Source organism: Eulemur rufifrons, chromosome 1 (assembly GCF_041146395.1).
Source record: "Eulemur rufifrons isolate Redbay chromosome 1, OSU_ERuf_1, whole genome shotgun sequence".
NCBI lineage: Eukaryota > Metazoa > Chordata > Mammalia > Primates > Lemuridae > Eulemur > Eulemur rufifrons.
This window is the reverse complement of record NC_090983.1, coordinates 24,018,151-24,037,928: the sequence shown is the minus strand read 5'-3', so window position 1 is coordinate 24,037,928 and position 19,778 is coordinate 24,018,151. Positions and strand designations below refer to the sequence as shown.

The window sequence follows — 19,778 nt, the reverse complement described above, 5'->3', positions numbered from 1 at the left end:
TTGCAGAGTTTTGACCCCTGCACCTATATGTAAGATATTTTATTCAAATCTATCTAAAAATTGTGCTCGGTGTGTTCATGAAACCTGTCCTCTAATATGTGAAGAAACAGTTGGCAAATAGCCACCTAAAAATGTCAGATGATGAATATTACCAGTTTATTTCACAGACTGAGAGACAAAGAAACCTTTTGATTTAATGCTTCAGAGTGGTCAAATAGGTTTCTTGGATTGTCCTCCTCTATACCAGGATATTGCTTTTCTCTGTTACCATTGAAGTCCTGAAAACTATTATGAATGAAAAAATGAGAATTAACATTGATTGCATGCTTTTATGTATCAGCCTTAAAGCATTTGCCTTTCACATATATTTTCATGATAACAGATCAGTCTCTCTATGATTTCTTCAAGCATCTGCAAAGTCTACTTCTCTGTTCTCTTTAAAATGCTCCAAATATTTGGAAGTAGATCATGAATGAGAATCTCTTTAGCTAGTTGGGACAATAATTTGCATGTCAAATATAAAAGACTCAGCCAAAGTTAGATGGCAACATAGTGAAAACACAAACAATTTTCTTGATTATTTTTTAACCCAGATAGATACCCATATCTTTGGGATTATTTAAATAATAGAATATTATAATAGGGATGTATTTTAGAAGGAAGGGAAGGGTACTGAAATTTTAAGCCTCAGTGTACTGCTATAATTTTTATTAATGACAATAAAAATGATTTGAAGAGGTGATAATATAAGTAATAGCATCAGTTAATATAAGTAATAGCATCAGTAACATATTTTGTTAGACTGTCTTCAAAATTTTTACTTTAATTTTTTTCCCTAAGTGCAATTCTATTGTAGACTATGGTGGGCTTAATTTTGGATTTTAAGATTAAAAGAAATATATTCAGGTCTCTATTAAAGAAGACACAAAATTTGAGATTTTAAAAACTAATTATATTTGGGTTCTTCTGTAGGAGTGGAGCTATTCAAGAGAGGTGTGCTCAAGGAGTATGGTGTGAAAGTCCTGGGAACTTCAGTTGAATCCATTATGGCCACAGAAGACAGGCAGCTGTTCTCAGACAAACTAAATGAGATTAATGAAAAGATTGCTCCAAGTTTTGCAGTGGAAACGGTAAGGATTCTTTGTTTTGAAGAAATGCGGCATTATTTGTCTTGGGTTATGGGGAGAATGATTTGTTATGCCTAATAATAATGCTTCAATTATTATACTTGCATACATTTTCTTCCAGAAATGTGTTAGACATTGTATATTAATTCAGAGACATTGTATATTAATTGCAGCATTCAATGCTGAAATGTTAAGAGTAGGTATTAGTAATTTTTTTTTCTGTGAAAAGAGAAACATAAGCCCAGAGATGAAGTGATTTCTCAGTGGTTAAAATACCAGTGAATCTCAGATCTCTTAAATTGAAACCAAGAACCATACCAACTTGCAGTACTAAAGTGATTTTTACCTTCTTTCTGGAATCAGTTTTGTGTATGTGAATGCCCTGCAAACAACACTGGATTTAAAACAATTTTGAAATGGAATAAACATTTTAGAATAAAGAGATCTAATCAGTAAAATTCATGACTGGGAAACCTGTGGCTTAGATATTTAAAGAGGAAAGATAGTTTTGTTTTTCTATTACTTTTCATCATATCTTATGCTTATCAATAGGCTATTGCCAATCACTAGAAAAAAAAAAACTCAACTTGCTATATATCTGTTTTGCCCTGACTTTATTTTATTTTTAAATTTTTTATTTTTAATTATTATGGGTACATTATAGTTGTTTACATTTATAGGATACATGTGATTTTTGATACAGGAATACAATGTGGATTAATAAAAGCAACAAGCTTGTGCTTTGAGGATATTACTCAAGAAGTCCTTGCCCAGACCAATGTCCTGAAGCATTTCTCCAATGTTTTCTTTTAGTAGTTTTGTAGTTCTAGGTTTTAGATTTAAGTCTTTAATCCATTTTGATTTGATTTTTGTATATGGCAAGAGATAAGGACCTATTTTCATTCTTCTGCATATGGATACCCAGTTTCCCTAGCACCATTTATTGAAAAGACTGTCCTTTCCCAAATGTATGTTCTCGACACCTTTGTCAAAGATAAGTTCACTATAGATGTGTGGATTTATTTCTGGTTTTTCTATTCTGTTCCATTAGTCTGTGTGTCTGTTTTTATGCCAGTACCATGCTGTTTTAGTTACTACATGTCTGTGGTATAATTTGAAGTCAGGTGATGTGATTCTTCCAGTTTTGTTCTTTTTGCTCAGTATAGCTTTGATTATTCTGGGTCTTTTGTGATTCCATATAAATTTTAGGATTTTTTTTTCTATTTCTTTGAAGAATGTCTTTGGCATTTTGATGGGGATTGCATTGAATCTGTAAATTGCTTTGGGTAGTATGGACATTTTAACTATTGATTCTTCTAATTCAGGAGCATGAAATATCTTTCCATTTTTTTGTGTCCTCTTCAATTTTTTTCATCAATGTTTTATAGTTTTCATTTTGGAGATTTTCACTTCTTTGGTTAAGTTTATTACTAGGTATTTTAATTTATTTGTAGCTATTATAAATAAGATTGCTTTCTTAGTTTCTTTTTCAGATTGTTTATTGTTGGAATACAATAATGCTACTAATTTTTGTATGTTGATTTTGTATCCTGGAACTTTACTGAATTCATTTATATGCTCTAATAGTTTTTTGTGGAGTCTTTATGTTTCTCTAGATATAAGATCATATCATCTGCAAACAAGGATAATTTGACGTCTTCTTTTCCAATTTGGATGCTCTTTATTTCTTTCTCTTGTCTGATTGCTCTAGCTAGAATTTCAGTACTATGTTGAATGACAGTGGTGAAAGTGGGCATCCTTGTCTTGTTCCAAATCTTAGTTTTCTCCATTCAGTATGACACTAGCTGTGAGTTTGTCATATATGACTTTTATCATGTTGAGGTAAGTTACTTCTGTACCCAGTTTTTTGAGAGTTTTTATCATGAAGAGATGTTGAAGTTTATCAAATGCTTCTTCAGCATCAATTGAAATGATCATGGTTTTTGTCCTTTGTTCTGTTATGATGTACCACATTGATTGATTTGCATATGTAGACCCATCCTTGCATCCCTCGGATGAATTCCAGTTGATCATAGTGAATAATATTTTTAATGTGTTGTTGAATTTAGTTTGGTAGTATTTTGTTGATGATTTTGCGTCTACATTCATCAGAAATATTGGCCTATAGTTTTTTTTGTTGTTGTTGTTGTTGTGTCTTTGGTTTTGCTGTCAGGGTGATACAAGCCTTTTTCTAGGTTTGGAAAGTTTTCTGTTATTATTCTTTGAATAAACTTTCTACCCTAATCTCTCTCTCAACTTCCTCTTTAAGGCCAATAACTCTTAGATTTGCCCTTTTGAGGCTATGTTCTAGATCTTGTAGGCATGCTTCATTCTCTTTTATTCTTTTTTCAAATAGCTTGTTGAAAGACTCTGATACATTTCTTAGTTTGTAAATTGAATTTTTCAGCTCCAGAAATTCTGCTCGAGTTTTTTAGAATTATTTTAATTTCTTTTCTTTTGCGGTTTTTTTTTTTTTTTTTATTTGAGAGTATCACAGGGGCAAAAATGCTTTGGTTACATAAATTGCCTTTGCACTGCCTGAGTAAATTTCTCTGACAAACTTCTGAATTCCTTCTCTGTGTTGTCTTGAAGCCATTGAGCTTCTTCAGGACAGCTATTTTGAATTTTTTGTCGAAAGATCATATATCTCCCTCACTCTTGGATTGGTCACTGATACCTTATTTAGTTCATTTGGTGAGTCATGTTTTCCTCGGTGTTCTTGATGCTTATGGATATTCATTGATGTCTGAGCATGAAGAGTTGGGTATTTATTTTAATATTCACAGTCTGGGCTTCTTTTGAACTCGTCCTTCTTGAGAAGTCTTTCCAGATGTTCAAAGGGAGTTGAGTGTCGTGACCTAAGTCTTTGGTCACTGCAGCTGTATCAGCACTGGGGGACCCCCAAGCCTGGTAACCCTGTGACTCTTGCAGATTCCTACTGGGATTGCCTCGGTGGGCTTGGGTAAGGTATGGGAGAATTACTGGATTACCAGGCAAAGTCTTGTACTTCTCTCCCTCTCTGTGCTGGGCTGGTAGAGTTGGGAGAGATGTGATGTGGCCCCTCTCCTGTGGTCATTGCAGCCAGGACTGTGCCAGGTTATACCTCAAGCCAGCCCAGTCTCACCCAAAGCTAGTGGCAACTGCTGTCTGGCTACCTCTGATGTTTTCAAAGCCTAAGAGCTCTTTAGTGAGCAGGTGGTCAATCCTGCCAGGACTGGGTCCTTCTTTCAGGGCAACATGTTTTCTTCTGGCCCAGGGTTGCTCTAGAAATGCCATCTAGGAACTAAGGCCAAGAATCAAGGTCTTTAGGAGTCTTTTTTGTACTTTATTTTACTGTGGCTGAGCTGGTACCCAAATTATGAAACAGAGCCCTCTAAACTCTTCCCCAAGTGGAAGAAGACTCTCCCTGAGCTACACTGCCTAGAATTGGGGGAGGGATGACACAGGCACTGGTATGGCTGCCACCTCTGTTGTTTCACTGGGTCACATGCACCCTAAGTCCACTGGTTCCAGACCAGCATGGCTGCAGAAATTACCCAAGGAAATTTATTACAGGCCCAGGCTGCTTTTTTTTTTTTTTTTTGCTGGTGGTGGGGCTAGCCAGAACTCAGGTTTCAGGGTAAGAGGACTTCCCTCTGGCCAGGGTGGTCTAAATGCTCCCTCTGTGGGCACCAGCATATTTCTGCCCTGTGCTGTGTTCCCCTATGACAGGGCGGGCCTGAGTTCCAATGTAATGACCATAATTACTTCACTCTCCTTTTCCCAGGCACACAGATTTTCTCTCTCCACTGGGCCCACCAGGGCGGCACTGCTGGGGTTTGCGGAAAGGGTGGCATAGGCAATGCAAGACTGTCTTTTCTGCCCTCCTCAGTGCCCTTTCCCTGATGTGATATTAAAGCCAGGTACTGTGATTACTCACCTGATTTTGGGTTCTTCTGAAGGTGCTTCCTTGCGTGGATAGTTGTTGAATTTGGTGTTCGTGTGGAAGGACAATCACTGGAGGTTTCTGTTTGGCCATTGTGCTCTGGCCCTTTCCCCCTGACTTTATTGTTTGCAGGCATATAGTTGGTGAAGCAGGGGTGCTAGAGGCAATTGTAAATGCAACTTCTCCATTGTAGAAATAAGCAAATCCTTAGGGATAGGCAGGTACTGCTGGGACAAGTAAAATTGGGTTATGTATGTTTTGGAAAAGAATCCTACCAAGTACATTCCGTGTTACAAAGCTGTCAATCAGGAATAATCCCAGGATAGCTCTGCTGAACACTTTGGGAAGCTCCTGCCATACCTTTATTCTTTCATTGCCAGATTTAATTATGTCCTTGCTTCCTCAGGATGAGAAACAGGCATATGGGAAAGGTGTAATTACATTCCCAATGGTAGTGTAATAATATTCCATGACAGAAAAATATAGCCACCATATGTTGTATTTTGTAAGTTAAAAAAAAAGATTCCAAGCTTCTGGGACTATTCTCAGACTAAGCTTAAAAAATGAAAAATCTCTTTCTATCCAATGTTCCTAATGGCTTATTGTGGTAATACCAAATTAACTTCAGCAGTAGAAAACCTTGTTTCATTAAAAGATAGACTTTTAAACTGAAGTTTAAAATTCAATAATTCAATATGGCTCCTGTTCTCAAATGAATGATGATTATTTCTGTTTTGGGCATGGTTCTATTTTTATAGAGAAGATAAAATTTTATAGAGAAGATAAAATTTGCCACAAAAGTGTATTTTTTAAAATCCTTCACTATATATATATTTTTTTCTTTTTTGGAAAAATCTCTCCTAGAATTTTACTTAACATTTGTATAACAGCACTTGTTTTTCAGAAAGAGATGAAGAAATAATTGAATATTTTTATACCCACTCTCCCCCCAAATAAATTGATTTACCTGAATTGCATGACTCTCTTGGTGTGATCTTTTCTGCTAGTGCGGTCAGCTTTTAAAATTTTGAGTCCTTGTTCTTGTTGACAGATAGAGGATGCGCTGAAGGCAGCAGATACCATTGGCTACCCGGTGATGATCCGTTCTGCCTACGCACTGGGCGGGTTGGGCTCAGGCCTCTGCCCAACCAGGGAGACCTTAATGGACCTTAGCACAAAGGTATGCATTTTCATAGACAATATTCTTTTATTTTAATTTAATTTAATTTAATTTTTTTTTTTTTGAGACAGAGTCTCGCTTTGTTGCCCGGGCTAGAGTGAGTGCCGTGGCATCAGCCTAGCTCATAGCAACCCCAAACTCCTGGGCTTAAGCGATCCTACTGCCTCAGCCTCCTGAGTAGCTGGGACTACAGGCATGCGCCACCATGCCCGGCTAATTTTTTCTATATATATTTTAGTTGGCCAGATAATTTCTTTCTATTTTTAGTAGAGACGGGGTCTCACTCTTGCTCAGGCTGGTCTCGAACTCCTGACCTTGAGCGATCCACCCGGCTCGGCCTCCCAGAGTGCTAGGATTACAGGCGTGAGCCACCGCGCCCGGCCTTTTTTAATTTTTTAATGCCCAGCTAATTTTTTCTATTTTTAGTAGAGATGGGGTCTTGTTCTTGCTCAGTCTGGTCTCGAACTCCTGAGCTCAAGCAATCTTCCCGCCTCGGCCTCCCAGAGTGCTAGGATTACAGGTGTGAGCCACCGCACCCAGCCACAGACAATATTCTTAACAACAAAAAGAACTGACTTAATATACCCTTTCAATTAGAGAAAGTTATGTAATAAAAAGATACTTGATCACTATTGACTAAATCATCATGCTTTCTAAATGTGTTGTCCAAAAGACAATGCTTTGAGAGGGAGGTGCAGTGCAACCATTTACACTGGGATGCAGTGACAAACCACACCGTTCTAGATAAACCAATGGTCATTTTATCTAAAACTCCGTCTTTATTGTACAATCCAGTGATATGAACTTAATACAACTCCATCTTCTTCTGCTCACATCCCACTCCAAAATATTTAAAAGCTAGAATATATTTTAGTGGTTAAGAAAAAAATAGAATATATTGTTCCATTTTTCCATTTTTTGGAAATAATGTGATGTGGATGATATCCAGTAAGTGGAAACAAAGTACACTGAGTAGTTTGGCTTTACCCAAAACTCAGTATATACAATATAAACCTCGCAGTATAATAAAAGAGTGAATTCTGCCAACTGCCATATACACATAAAAACAAAAGTGAGGTTTGAGTGTGTATAATTTATTTTTATCAAATCACTTTAAAATATTACTGAACACTTCTTGAGTATTAATGGAAAAATCTTGAGATAATTAAAATATGCTCCAAAAAATAAATTAGAGATTAAAACAGAAAATGTGCTCCAGGAAAACAGGGACTTTTGTCCCTCCTCTATTTCCACAGAATAGACCAGTACCTGGCAATACCAGGGACTCAATAATCACTTTGAATGAATGCACACATGTGCAGCCAAGAGACCTGTGTCACTTACATGGCAGTCATGGAAGCAAATTTGGCAGAATTATTGTGAGGGCTACTTTGGGGAGTGCTTAGTAAATAAATAGCCCAAGCACAGCTTATGGCTTTATCATTATTTTTTGAATTGAAACAAATGAGACTCTTGAATTCTTGACATTTTGAGAACATATACATGCAATTAAATATATTTAGAAAATTATTATGGCAGACATATGAACCACTTGGATTTCATTTTTCTAAAGTTGTGAAAATTACAAAAAAAAAAGAGGAGGCATCTAATATATATGTTTCTTGTTTCCATTTTGTACATTTAAATCATGTATTTAAGGCAAAATCATGTTTATGGAGATTTATAAAAGTTTATTTCCTCCAGCATATTAGGTGTTCCAAATGTTTCCAATCTCGCTATTACCACCAATAGTGGCAATGTGTGATTATTTGCTATTAAAAATATTTTTCACTGTATAAAAAAACCTTCTGAATATTGAATTTTTTATGTAAAAAAGTTTATAATGAACACAATTTTGGAATGAGATAGTTTTCAATTATTTGTATTGTGCTCAGATAATCAATAGGCCTTTGAATGGTTTTCCTTATTGAAAACTAGATTTTCCTTTGAGAATAATTAGTCATATGTTTATGTCCTAAGCTATCCCCTTATTCTCTTGAGGTTAGAATTAGCACCTTTAAAAGCTACATAACTCATCCAGGTCTCTAAGTTAACTTTTTACATAATATCTGAGACTTGAAAGAAAAAAAAAAAACAAAAAACAAACTGAGGAAACAGGTGAAGATGATCTCAATTTTCCTTGTACCCAAAAATCCATTCTACTTCATTAGAATGCAAAAAGCTTTCCCAGATTTATACCCTTTGTTGCCTAGATTTCTTCTTTTAGCAGGCAACCGGAATGGCAAATTAATCATTATTAAATTGTTAACATTGGCTACATAATTTCTTAACCACTTTGAGAACCTCATCGTGGGCAGCTGTGGGAACAAATGTGTCACATTTTCAATTTTGCATGTGCTGAAGCCTGTAATGATGACTGAGGTTAAAAAGAATAGTGTTGAGACCATTATAGGAAAACTTACATTGAGTTATTTTATTATACTGCCTACTAATAATTTGAAAAAATTCAAACTACTTTCCCTTTAGCTGCCATCCCAAATCAAATATATTATGAGACAAAAGAACATTTCTGTCTTGGATTATCAAGCACGACATGTCCTAAGGTTGGAGATAGCCTCTTCATATTTTGGGCTCAATATTCTACCTATTGTGGGTATTCTGTAAATATGCAATGATAATTACACTAATTCATATCTGTCTAATCAGGTATAGATGATATACGACTCAGAGTATTTAAGCACTTACACAGTGATTAACCATAATAATAGTCACATATGATTCTTCTAATTCCCAAGTTTTATATGCTATCTTGGCTAACAGTTTCTAAGCATCATCATCTCCTCTCTCCTCCTCATCAACATCAACTAACTTTTAGTGTGTGTGTCACTGTACAAAGCATCCTCAGCTATTTTAGAGAAAGCCAGAGTCTTTAGACTTATTTTTCCACATTTATTCGCACTTATCACATTTTCTGGTTTCACAGAAGCCTAGCTGCTGAAATAATTTCATTTCCCTCTGCCTGATTGCTCAATTATTTTCTCTTTTTCCTAAATTAGTTTGATTTAATGTCATATCAGCACTTTGAATGGCAAGGCTCAATAATGTAAATCAAGCACATTCACAGCAGGATGCTATTCCTAGTACCTCACTGATTTTCTGACACATTGTGCCTTCTGGAGCACAGGGGAGGATGGAGATTGGGTTTGAGGCTTCAGTGCTGACCATGATTTAAGTCAGGGCATTTTGCCAAATATCCTGGTTTAAGCCAGTGTCTTTTCTTACTCCTTGCTATCTTTTGTCACCAATTTTCAGGCCTTTGCTATGACCAACCAGATTCTGGTGGAGAAATCAGTGACAGGTTGGAAAGAAATAGAATATGAAGTGGTCCGAGATGCTGATGACAATTGTGTCACTGTCTGTAATATGGAAAATGTTGATGCCATGGGTGTTCATACAGGTAGGCAAAGAATCTCCAAGACATGAGCCTTCAGCTCATGTCTTTGATGGCCACAGCAATATTTATGAGGTTCTTTTCCTTAAATTATTCCTAGATGACAGACAGGTGATAACATTTTACATATGTATAGTATTTTACAGTATTGAAAATATTCTCACATTTTATTTGATATACACAAAAACCTATGAAGTAAGGCAGATATTATTATCCTGATTTCATTTGAGGAAAGAGTCAAATATAAGCGATATAGTGGAGGTAAAATCTATGGATTTTACCTATAAGACTTAGTGTTGACAAGTAAGAAGTGAACTTGAGAAGGCTTAAAGTAGATGGAGGTGTTAGTCACCAAGCGAATGAGAAAATAGGCACAGGTAATAGAAATAGATTTCTAAGGAAGATGAACTAGTTAGATGAGAGGGCAAAGAGGATGACTTAGGGTTGAGAAATGCTAAATTTGAGGTGTGGGCGGAATTCTCAAGAAGGGAGTTGAGAATGTGGAAATGGAATTCAGGAAAAGAGAATATAAAGTAAGTTGATACAGTGTCATTGGAAGTCATCTGTATAAAGGAAATAGTTGAAGCTGTAAAGCATAGACAAAGTATTCAAGGACATAGGTGTAGAAAGATGAGAGAATAGGCGCAAACTTTGAACCCTGGGAAACATTTAGATTTATAGAGCAGGAGAAAGAGAAAGGATTAGTGTTGAAAACAGAAGGGAGGAAAAGAGAGGAAGAAAACCAGAATAGTGCAGTATCAAGGAAGCCAGTGCAAGAACATATTTTGTGAAAGAGCTTTGTTTTTAGCAGCATCAAATGCTATGCAAGATCAGAATAATAATTTAATTTGGCTTTTTAGATGTCCAGGAGAACAATTTCATTGCGAAGTTAATTCTGTGAGCCCTATTGAAAGGAATTATATGGTAATGAGTGATAAGCAGAACTAGCAAACGTGCAAGAATCTTATGTCAAAGAATGAGAGAGATTTGTGTGATTGTCTGGCAATGTTGGGAGAGGGGCTTCTTGAGGCAGTAGAAACCTGAACATGTTTGAGAACAGAAGGGATGGAGACTAAAGACTACAAAATTGAAGATATAAAGGGCTATGACTGGCGAGGAGTGAGAATGAGAAGGTATGAGATATGGAAAACAGATGGATGAGCCAGTCTGGGTGAGGAGGAGACAATACACTATAGAAGGAAGAACTTGCTAGATAATTTGAGATGAAAAGAAGGGACGTTAAAGAAGTTAATGACAATCTAGTAAGTAGATGATTACAGCCTTGATAGCTAGATAGGCTTGGGAAAGGTTAAAGGGATGTGTCGGAGTAGTATGGACTAAACAAGAATCAGGGGGAATGCCTGATGTCTCATACATAGATATTACCTTAAAATAATTATTTTCCCTACAAACCCTCAGACTGCTCTGTGTCTTGTATCATGCAAGTAGATTGTTAAGTCATTGAAGTTGGTTATTTAAATATGCCATCAAATAATGAGTGCTGCTTGGATCTACAGGTGATTCAGTTGTTGTGGCCCCTGCCCAGACACTTTCCAATGCGGAGTTTCAGATGTTGAGACGTTCTTCAATCAATGTTGTCCGCCACTTGGGCATTGTGGGCGAATGCAACATCCAGTTTGCCCTTCATCCTACCTCAATGGAATACTGCATCATTGAAGTGAATGCCAGACTGTCCCGAAGCTCTGCCCTGGCTTCAAAGGCCACTGGGTAAGACCAGAACAATTGACCGTGGGTTTGCAGATTCTTCACAGATAGAAATGGAAAATTGATAGCAAGTGGAAAACTGTGCTGTATTTACAAATTATATTCACCATTTCTGTATGCTAGCTCCAAATCATTTATGGGACCCTAAGGACATGGTTATTAATGAGCTTGTTGCTAGATTGAGGCAAATGGTATTGCTAGCTGGCTTTGTTTGCTGGCTAATCATAAACTAATCAAAATCTGGGTGGTCAAAGCAGGCTGTGAAAAATCTGCTTCTTAATTGCACTTTGCAGATGTTGTTAATAGCGCAAATTAATCCTTAATTTTAGTCCTCAGCTGGCTTTTTCAGGTGTATAGCTCCATAGCAAATAGCTGACAAAAAATATAGTTCACTCAACCCAAGAATTCAATACAAATTACTTTTATTTTGGCAAAATTCCACAAGACTAAGCAATGTAGAATTTTTCTGCAGGTAAATGTTGCAACCAAATAAATAAATTTGCTGTTCATTTAACAACTGCTGGCAAGCATAATTGGAGGGGAAATTAATTAAAACTTTTTGCTTCTATTAATATATTTGGCATCTTGTTAAATTACATGGGATTTAAGTGAACAAAATATTTACTTCTATAGATTTTTAAATGTAGTTACACAGTACTGCATGGAGTGGTGGAAGGTGTGTTGCCCTATGTAGGAGTCACAAGACTTGAGTTCTTACTTGGTTCTTCCATTGACTGTGTGATTTTTGGGCACATCACTTACCATCTCTATCAGTTTCCTCATCTGTTAGATGGGGAGTTGTACTAAAGAACTCATATGTAATTCTATAGTTCTATGAATTGTTTTCTCAAATGAAATTTCCCAGAGTGTTAGTTTTTTAAGGAGCCCAAAGTTCAAAGATAATTTGGAGACAGAGCAAAGACCCAAACTTGCAAAGCCTAAATTTTCTGATCGTTACATACCCACTAGTACCAGCTAACTGCACTGCCCTCCTAGGTACAGATCTGTATACATTTTCTCAAAAGAATATTTGCAGATTCTCACCTTAGAGGAGGTTAAACACAAGTGGAAGTCAAACCTTATTTATTGAGGGAGCTATTGATTTGGGGTTGTAGAGGTAAAGATGGGAGTTGTAGCAATGCATATAATGCATGGAAAGTGAATTCTCCTGTGACCTATGCCTTTATGCTTTATATCATGACTCATATTATTTTATAAGTGGCCATTAAATATTCATAAGAACAGAGAATCAGATGTGTCTTAAACCTTGAAGTAGAATAATACCAGAATTTTTTAGAAAGACAAATTTATATTTTGGGTTGTTTTTTTAATACTTATTGCTCAAAGAAAAAACAAAAATAAATTTATGTCCTTCTTTATAGCTACCCATTGGCATTCATTGCTGCCAAGATTGCCTTAGGAATCCCACTTCCAGAAATCAAGAATGTTGTATCAGGGAAGACATCAGCCTGCTTTGAACCTAGCCTGGATTACATGGTCACCAAGATTCCTCGCTGGGATCTTGACCGTTTTCATGGAACATCTAGCCGAATTGGTAGCTCTATGAAAAGTGTAGGAGAGGTGAGTCCTTGGTTTATTCCTCTATTTTGTTCATGTTCTCAGTTAATTTTTAAAATTTTAAACACCGTTGAAAGTCTAAGTTTGCCTGGGCTACTGAGTTATTGATTGGAGAATATATAGGACTTACATTTCCTCTGTAGTGTTTTAACATCTGTCTATTTGACTGCTAGAATATTACATTTGTTAATATAAAACATGGCCATTTTGCTGTATTTAAAGACCTTTCTATTCAAACAGTGAAGTCACATATGTGGGTATATAATAGATACACATTTATGAAAACATATTTATATAAATATGACTGAGTTGTAATATGTTTTATAACCAAATAAAGTAAAATGATATTAAAGATGACATATTATACCAAAAAGACCACTGAACTGAGGTTAAGAATTCATCTTTAGTCCACTCATGAAAATCATGGCTTTAACCTCCTTGGACCTCATTTTCCACATCTATAAAGGCTGGACTACATGATCTCTCAAGGCCCTTCCAGCTCTAAAATTCTAAACTGATTTGAGCACAGTGGAATACTAAACCCTCTTTAATTATAAAAAGTTCTAAGCTTTTAGCATCTTCAGAAGATTTTTCATAATGTTCTATGTTATATTGTTTGAAATTAAAGTTAGCTTTTGATTATTCCACCTTCAAAGATGCAATGTTCTTCTGTGTGGGAAGAGAGAAAGGAATTCAGATCTCTGCCTCTGAGATTCACTCCCCTGCCTCCCTCCACCAAGGCCTCATCTCTTTCTGCATCCAGGAGGCTCGGCATAGTGGAAAGAGCTTGAGCCTTGCAATCAGGTGGACTTGGGTGTTACTCTTGGCACTGCCACTTACCAGCTAGAAACTCTCAGGCAAGACCCTGAGCCTCAGGATCCACACCGACAAAGTAGAGATGATAATGTCTATCTTGCAGGTTTCTTACAAGGTTCCGGATTAATAGTTGTAAAGTGTTTAGTAATGTCTTTTAAGGTAAATTCATAGTACACCTCCCCAATGACTGTAGTTCATCATTATTATTGTTCTTAAATTACTATCCATAAATATTGTGTAGGGGTAGCAGAAGTGTGCATGAACTTCAGTTTTTATCATCTATCTATCAATCTGTCTGTCTGAGTTTATCTCTGATTTCTATCTCTTTTGTGGCCAATATGGGAGCCTTTAGTCTACATCTATGTATCTAAGCTGGTTAGAATATGGAACCAAAGGCTGTTTTTCACATATTGTTCCCTGCTGTTCTTTATTTGTCTCATGACACATATTATAGCCTAAACTCAGACCAGCCATTTCAGAAATACGTGTCACTAATCACAGGAAATACAGCTTAAATCCATCATCCATGCAAGGAAAAAGAAAAAAAATAAAGACATTTTACTAGTTTATTATATTCACACTCAAAGGGCAGAATTACTACTATTTTGGTTTCTTAATTTCTAAGATATTAATGAAAGATTTTAGAGTAATGACAAATAATGAACCTTTGATCTTTTAAATTAAAATAACTTGCTAATTATAAAATACCAAGTAGTTTTTCCTCCTTCGTAGTTGTTTCAAATCTTTTTTTTTTTTTTTCTATCATGCTTTTTAGTGCACAAATGAATCAGAACTCAAATGCCACAAAAAGCTGTGCTGGTAGTGTTTCCACCAAATGAACAACTGTTATTTAGTTTATATTTCATGGGAAATATCCTTTTTCATAAATGTAAAATTTGTAGATCAAAGAACTTGAGAAAATTTTGTAATATTTTCTTTTGGGGCTTACTATCTGAGGGATTTTTCACTGTTAGTGAATATTTAACATCTTACATTTAGTTCAACTCAAGTCAGCAAACATTTCCTGAGTTCTTGCTACATGCAAGACACTGGGAGGATAAAAGAATGAATAAGTTGTAGATATTTGTGACACAGTGTCTGCAGTTGGTGAGTTCAGAATATATAAACTGAACAAATATAATATGAACTAATCTGAGGTAAATGTTGAAATTTAGTATTTATGTACAGATGCAATGAGAGTATGGTAGAATAGGGTCAAGGAAGGCCACGATTCCACAGGAAAATAGTAACATTTACACATAATGAAAGTAAATTTTAATAATGTATCGTATCCAAAAGCACAAATTTTGATCAAACACCTAAAGTTATGCATTCCTTTATTATGATATATATATATATATTTTCTTTTATGGAATGGATCCCATGTCCTTTAATGTAGAGTGTGCTTAAGAATAATAAAAATATAGGGAGAGTTTCTCATAGAACTAGTTATTTCATGGCCAAATTTTAAATATATAATACTTTAAATTGTATTAAATATCTCCAAAATATATTTTTTTAATTTTATAGCACCGTAAAATATCTGATTTCTGGCATTCTCCTCCATGTCTAGGCTAGGTAATCTATAAACATACTGTCTAACTCTTCAAGATGCTGCTATGACTTGCAAATTGCATATCTCAATTGGACTAACGTTTTGTTTATCCTTGCTCTTGTGAATCTTCCCTTATTTCTAATTAACTTTGGAACTGCATGAAAAGGTTATCTGTTTGGCTTTAGTGCTCTTTGAATATGTATCTTGTCACACAACTGACGGGAAGGTTTCCTAAACTGACATTAATGGGAATTTGAGTCTATTTGAGGAATCATGAAAGTTTACTGAAGGCAGCATTATGACTGTTATTATTCTAAATTGGATACCAAAAATGCATAGCAATCTGTTATTCCATGGAAAGATTCAAAGACAATGTTTATCCAGTGAAAATAACTGGGTAGGCTACAAGGTCAATTTAAGTTTAGTTCTGACTTGTAACTTGTCCAGACTAAATCAACACATGATTTTTCTAATTGATTAGTGTATAATCAGCTGTAGAGACTGCAGGAAGACACATTGAATTTGTCATGGGGAATTTAGTCTCCGCCTACATTTGAAATCCTAATCTATCAGCATTTGTTATGTTTCTCAAGTTTCGATTAATATTAATGCTTAGCTTTAAAAAAATGCCACCCTGTCTTGGATACTGACTGATACTCATTTAGAAATCATTCTGTTCTTGTGTTAATATATGTTTGGTTTCTATTTGCTTTCTGTTCTAAAGGAAGAGTCTATATGCTCAAACCACATATTCCTTACTTTAATACTATGGCCCAGAGCAAGTGCAGGTGATTTCCTCATCAATCTCAGCAAATACAGCTCAATTCCCTAAGTGGTAAAAGACTGACCTAATGTTAAGACTCATTACTCCAAAACCATGGAGAAAGGGAGAGAGGAAGAAAAAAGAAAACACCTAAAATTAGTAGTGTTCTGCTAGATTTTTTTGTTCTTAAGTCTTTTCTGAAAAACATTCTACATAGAGTTGTGTTACAAATTAAAAATATATAAGCTCTTTCTTTCAATATGAGATCTTAAATGTGTATTACAGGTCATGGCTATTGGTCGCACGTTTGAGGAGAGTTTCCAGAAGGCTTTACGGATGTGCCACCCGTCTATAGATGGTTTCACTCCCCGTCTCCCGATGAACAAAGAATGGCCGTCTAACCTAGACCTCAGAAGAGAGCTGGCTGACCCATCTAGCACCCGCATCTATGCCATCGCCAAGGTAACATGTCACAAGGGGCCCAGAACTATTATTTTTTTGCTTTCAAACATAGTCAGCCTAAAACTGAATCATAAAGTGGTCCTGAATTCAGGGATTTTTGGAAAAATTTAAATTCTCTTCTATAATATTAAACTGGAGACTTCTATGGATTTCATCAGCTTATTCTATATTTAATGTTAAATTATCCTTTTTTATTTGACTTTAAGCCTGGACATAAGGGCACATCGCAGTTTTAAAGGGTGATTAGGTAAATAAAATGTCCCTTTCTTTTAGTATGTATGGTATCAATAGTCTTAACTAGATTTGACAATATTGACTTGTCCATTCCTATTACCTTCATTATTTGTTCCTTGAAAATGTGTAAAATTTTATTTTAGGAAGGAAGATGCATATGATAGTGTCACTTAATATGTGCTACCCGAGACTCTAGAATAATCTTAATTTGATTATTTTTATGTGTTTAAACAACAGCAACAGACTATAAAGAACTTCCATGCTTATCGGATTTTCCATGTAATTATTTTATTGGTCTTACTTTTAGAAAAAAAAGGTCCCACATTTCTCACTTGTATCTACTATTTCCTTTTAATGCAAATTAAATGCCATATTAATCCCCTTTCATATTTACTGTGCTTAGAATTTTGAAGTTTCAGCTCATCTGATTTTATAAAAGGTGACTTGGGCAGCTGGAATCGGTCTGGTCAGAAATCCCTGAATGGCTTTTTGACATTTAAGGAAGCACAGGCATTAATCCTCCAACAGTATCAAACCACACTGGGTCTACAAAGCCCCGCTGACCATTTTATGTCTGTGTGTGAGTGTGTATGCGGGATGAGTTGATGTAAATAAGAATTTTCTCTTTAAATAGAGAATCTGTCTTTGTAATTTATCTGTGTTGCAACAGAAAAATGTTGTTAGTGATTTGGAACTCACTGCAACTTTTCTGTCCATATATTGAGAGTCCTGAAGAGAGAGAAAGGGTATTTCCTTTATTGAATCTTGTGGTTTCTAAATGCAAAGTATTTAAGTCCCATTGAAATTTTGGCAGATATTATTATCTCTTGATGGACATTTTTCAATGTTGAGTTTCATGGTAATTAACATTTTTCCATGGTGGTGGAGGGGATATAGCAGTGATAAGAGGTTATTTTAGAAAGCCATTTCACCTTATTTATTTACTGTTCCTATTTCAATCTTTTATTTAAAAATCAATCTGTGACATTCATATGTGTGTACATATGTATACATACATATATACATATACACATACATGTATATATAAATTCTTTTTCTCAGGAAAAGGACAGTAAATGGATTTTCCCCTTAAGTCTAGCAATCATGTTTCTGCCACTTTGAAGCAGATAAAAAAGGGAAGCATTTCCAAGTTCCCAGCTAGGCTGGAAACTCAAGCAAATCTCTCATTCTTTTCTAACAGACTTATAAAGGATGAGAATTCAGGAAAAACGTGTGGAGGTTCTTTCTTACACAGAGTACCCTGTGTACCAGCAAGAAGCACAGGGGCTGAGGTATAAATTATCGTCTGCTGGAGTGCTGGGAGAAGGAACTGATTTCTGTTTGTTAGAGGTCATCATTACTGTTCATATCCACAGCAACCAGGAACTTGGTGATTTTGACAAAGAGTATAAAGACCGTGGAGGGCTGAAGGGGAAAAAGAATGAAGGGAGTGTGTAAATCTTTGCTTGCTTTCATGATTCTTAGAAAAGGGCAACTTGCTCTAAGGTCTGATTTTTGCAGTAGTCTTATTTCAGAATGACTGGATCATCACCTCTTTTGATTTGGGGAGAATGCAGGGCATTATATCTTATTTTGGGAACATTAAAGTAACCTCAAACTTGTTTGGGGTCATTATAGACTTCATTACAGCTGCAGTGCTTGGTGATGAAGTCTTAAGACTGGCAGGATCATGCTTTTTGTTAGAAACTGTGGATGTCACCGTAGTTGTCCTTCCTCACTGTGAAATGACTACAGAATTCCAGGCCCTCCTTCACTGTGTGTGCTGGTGTGAAAACCTGTTTTGATCTGCCAAAGTATCAGTAGCTTCAGGTTCTATCCACCTCACAGTGTTGATGGCCGATAGCTAATTGTGCCTTTAATCACTTGGAAAATAAGATAGAATATTAAGTCCTTAGGAACCTGACTGTAATTACAGGGAGAATTAAACAAAAGAAACATAAATAGACTTAGGAAATGAACATGGCTTTGAGTATTTCCATTAAATGTCATCTTATTCTAGTCAACAAAATTATGAGCCATGATACATTTTAACACTTACAATCATGATCTCCTTGATACTAGAAATAAGAAAAAGCTAAGCTCCCTGGGTTGAAACATAACAGCAGAGTTAGTAGTTACATATATTTCATAAGGAGGTTTAAAAATATAGTGTGTCATTCTAAAATATTATATGTTGTTTTGGAATATTATCTGATTATTATTTCTCACTGGCTATATCTATATGCACACACATATATATCCATATACATATATAAAAGAATAAGAATTGACATCTTTTGAGTATGAAGGTTTCAGTCTTGAGAATTTATCTCTTCTTTCAGTTGCATTGTCTACTCAGCTCAATGACCCATAGTTGTAATTTTATTTTTGAGAAATTGCTAAAGTTAGCTTGAGGAAAAGCCTGAGCTGCCTATCAGAACAGAAGTTATTACTACATTGCTTTGGAATACATTAGGATTTTTTTTAAACGCCTGCCCTAGCACAAAAGTCATAGTAACTGATTCAAAATAATTTTCTGTTGAAAGTCCTCTGTGGGCAAATATTCTAGAGAAATAACACCAAGCCAGATTTGACCCATAAATTCTCACTGACTATTGTATGTTTGTGTGAATGTGGAGTGGGTGATAAAAATATGCTATTTACTAAAGGGTAACTATAAAAAATATAAGCTCAATGATCATTATATAGATTCTAGATTTTCTTACCACTTTGTCTTAATTGTAGTTTCAAGTTTCTCTTTCATTCCAAAGAGATGTATCAAATATAAGATATAATTGGTAACACGGTCAAATAAGAGGAGTGAGATAGAACCTGTTAGGGGTATTTTTCTGAGCACACACCACTCTGATAACTCAAGGCAAGTACCTCTTCTGTGTGCCATTTGTGGATGTAGTTGGCCCCGTCTTTAGGTTTATTGGAAGGACTGTAGATAATGTCAGTTTCATGTTTCATATTTCAGTTTATAGACACCAGTCCCAAA

General features: G+C 35.6%; 1 protein-coding gene across 1 annotated transcript in view; it reads left to right on the top strand.

Annotated features, from left to right (window-relative positions):
- CPS1 (carbamoyl-phosphate synthase 1) overlaps window positions 1–19,778 on the top strand; it is a 117,029-nt gene that overhangs the window by 39,927 nt on the left and 57,324 nt on the right. The window contains exons 15-20 of the mRNA XM_069482737.1: window positions 973–1,130; window positions 6,104–6,232; window positions 9,506–9,650; window positions 11,162–11,372; window positions 12,752–12,950; window positions 16,367–16,543. Coding sequence (XP_069338838.1) covers window positions 973–1,130; window positions 6,104–6,232; window positions 9,506–9,650; window positions 11,162–11,372; window positions 12,752–12,950; window positions 16,367–16,543 — 1,019 coding nt within the window. The remainder of the gene's footprint in view (window positions 1–972; window positions 1,131–6,103; window positions 6,233–9,505; window positions 9,651–11,161; window positions 11,373–12,751; window positions 12,951–16,366; window positions 16,544–19,778) is intronic.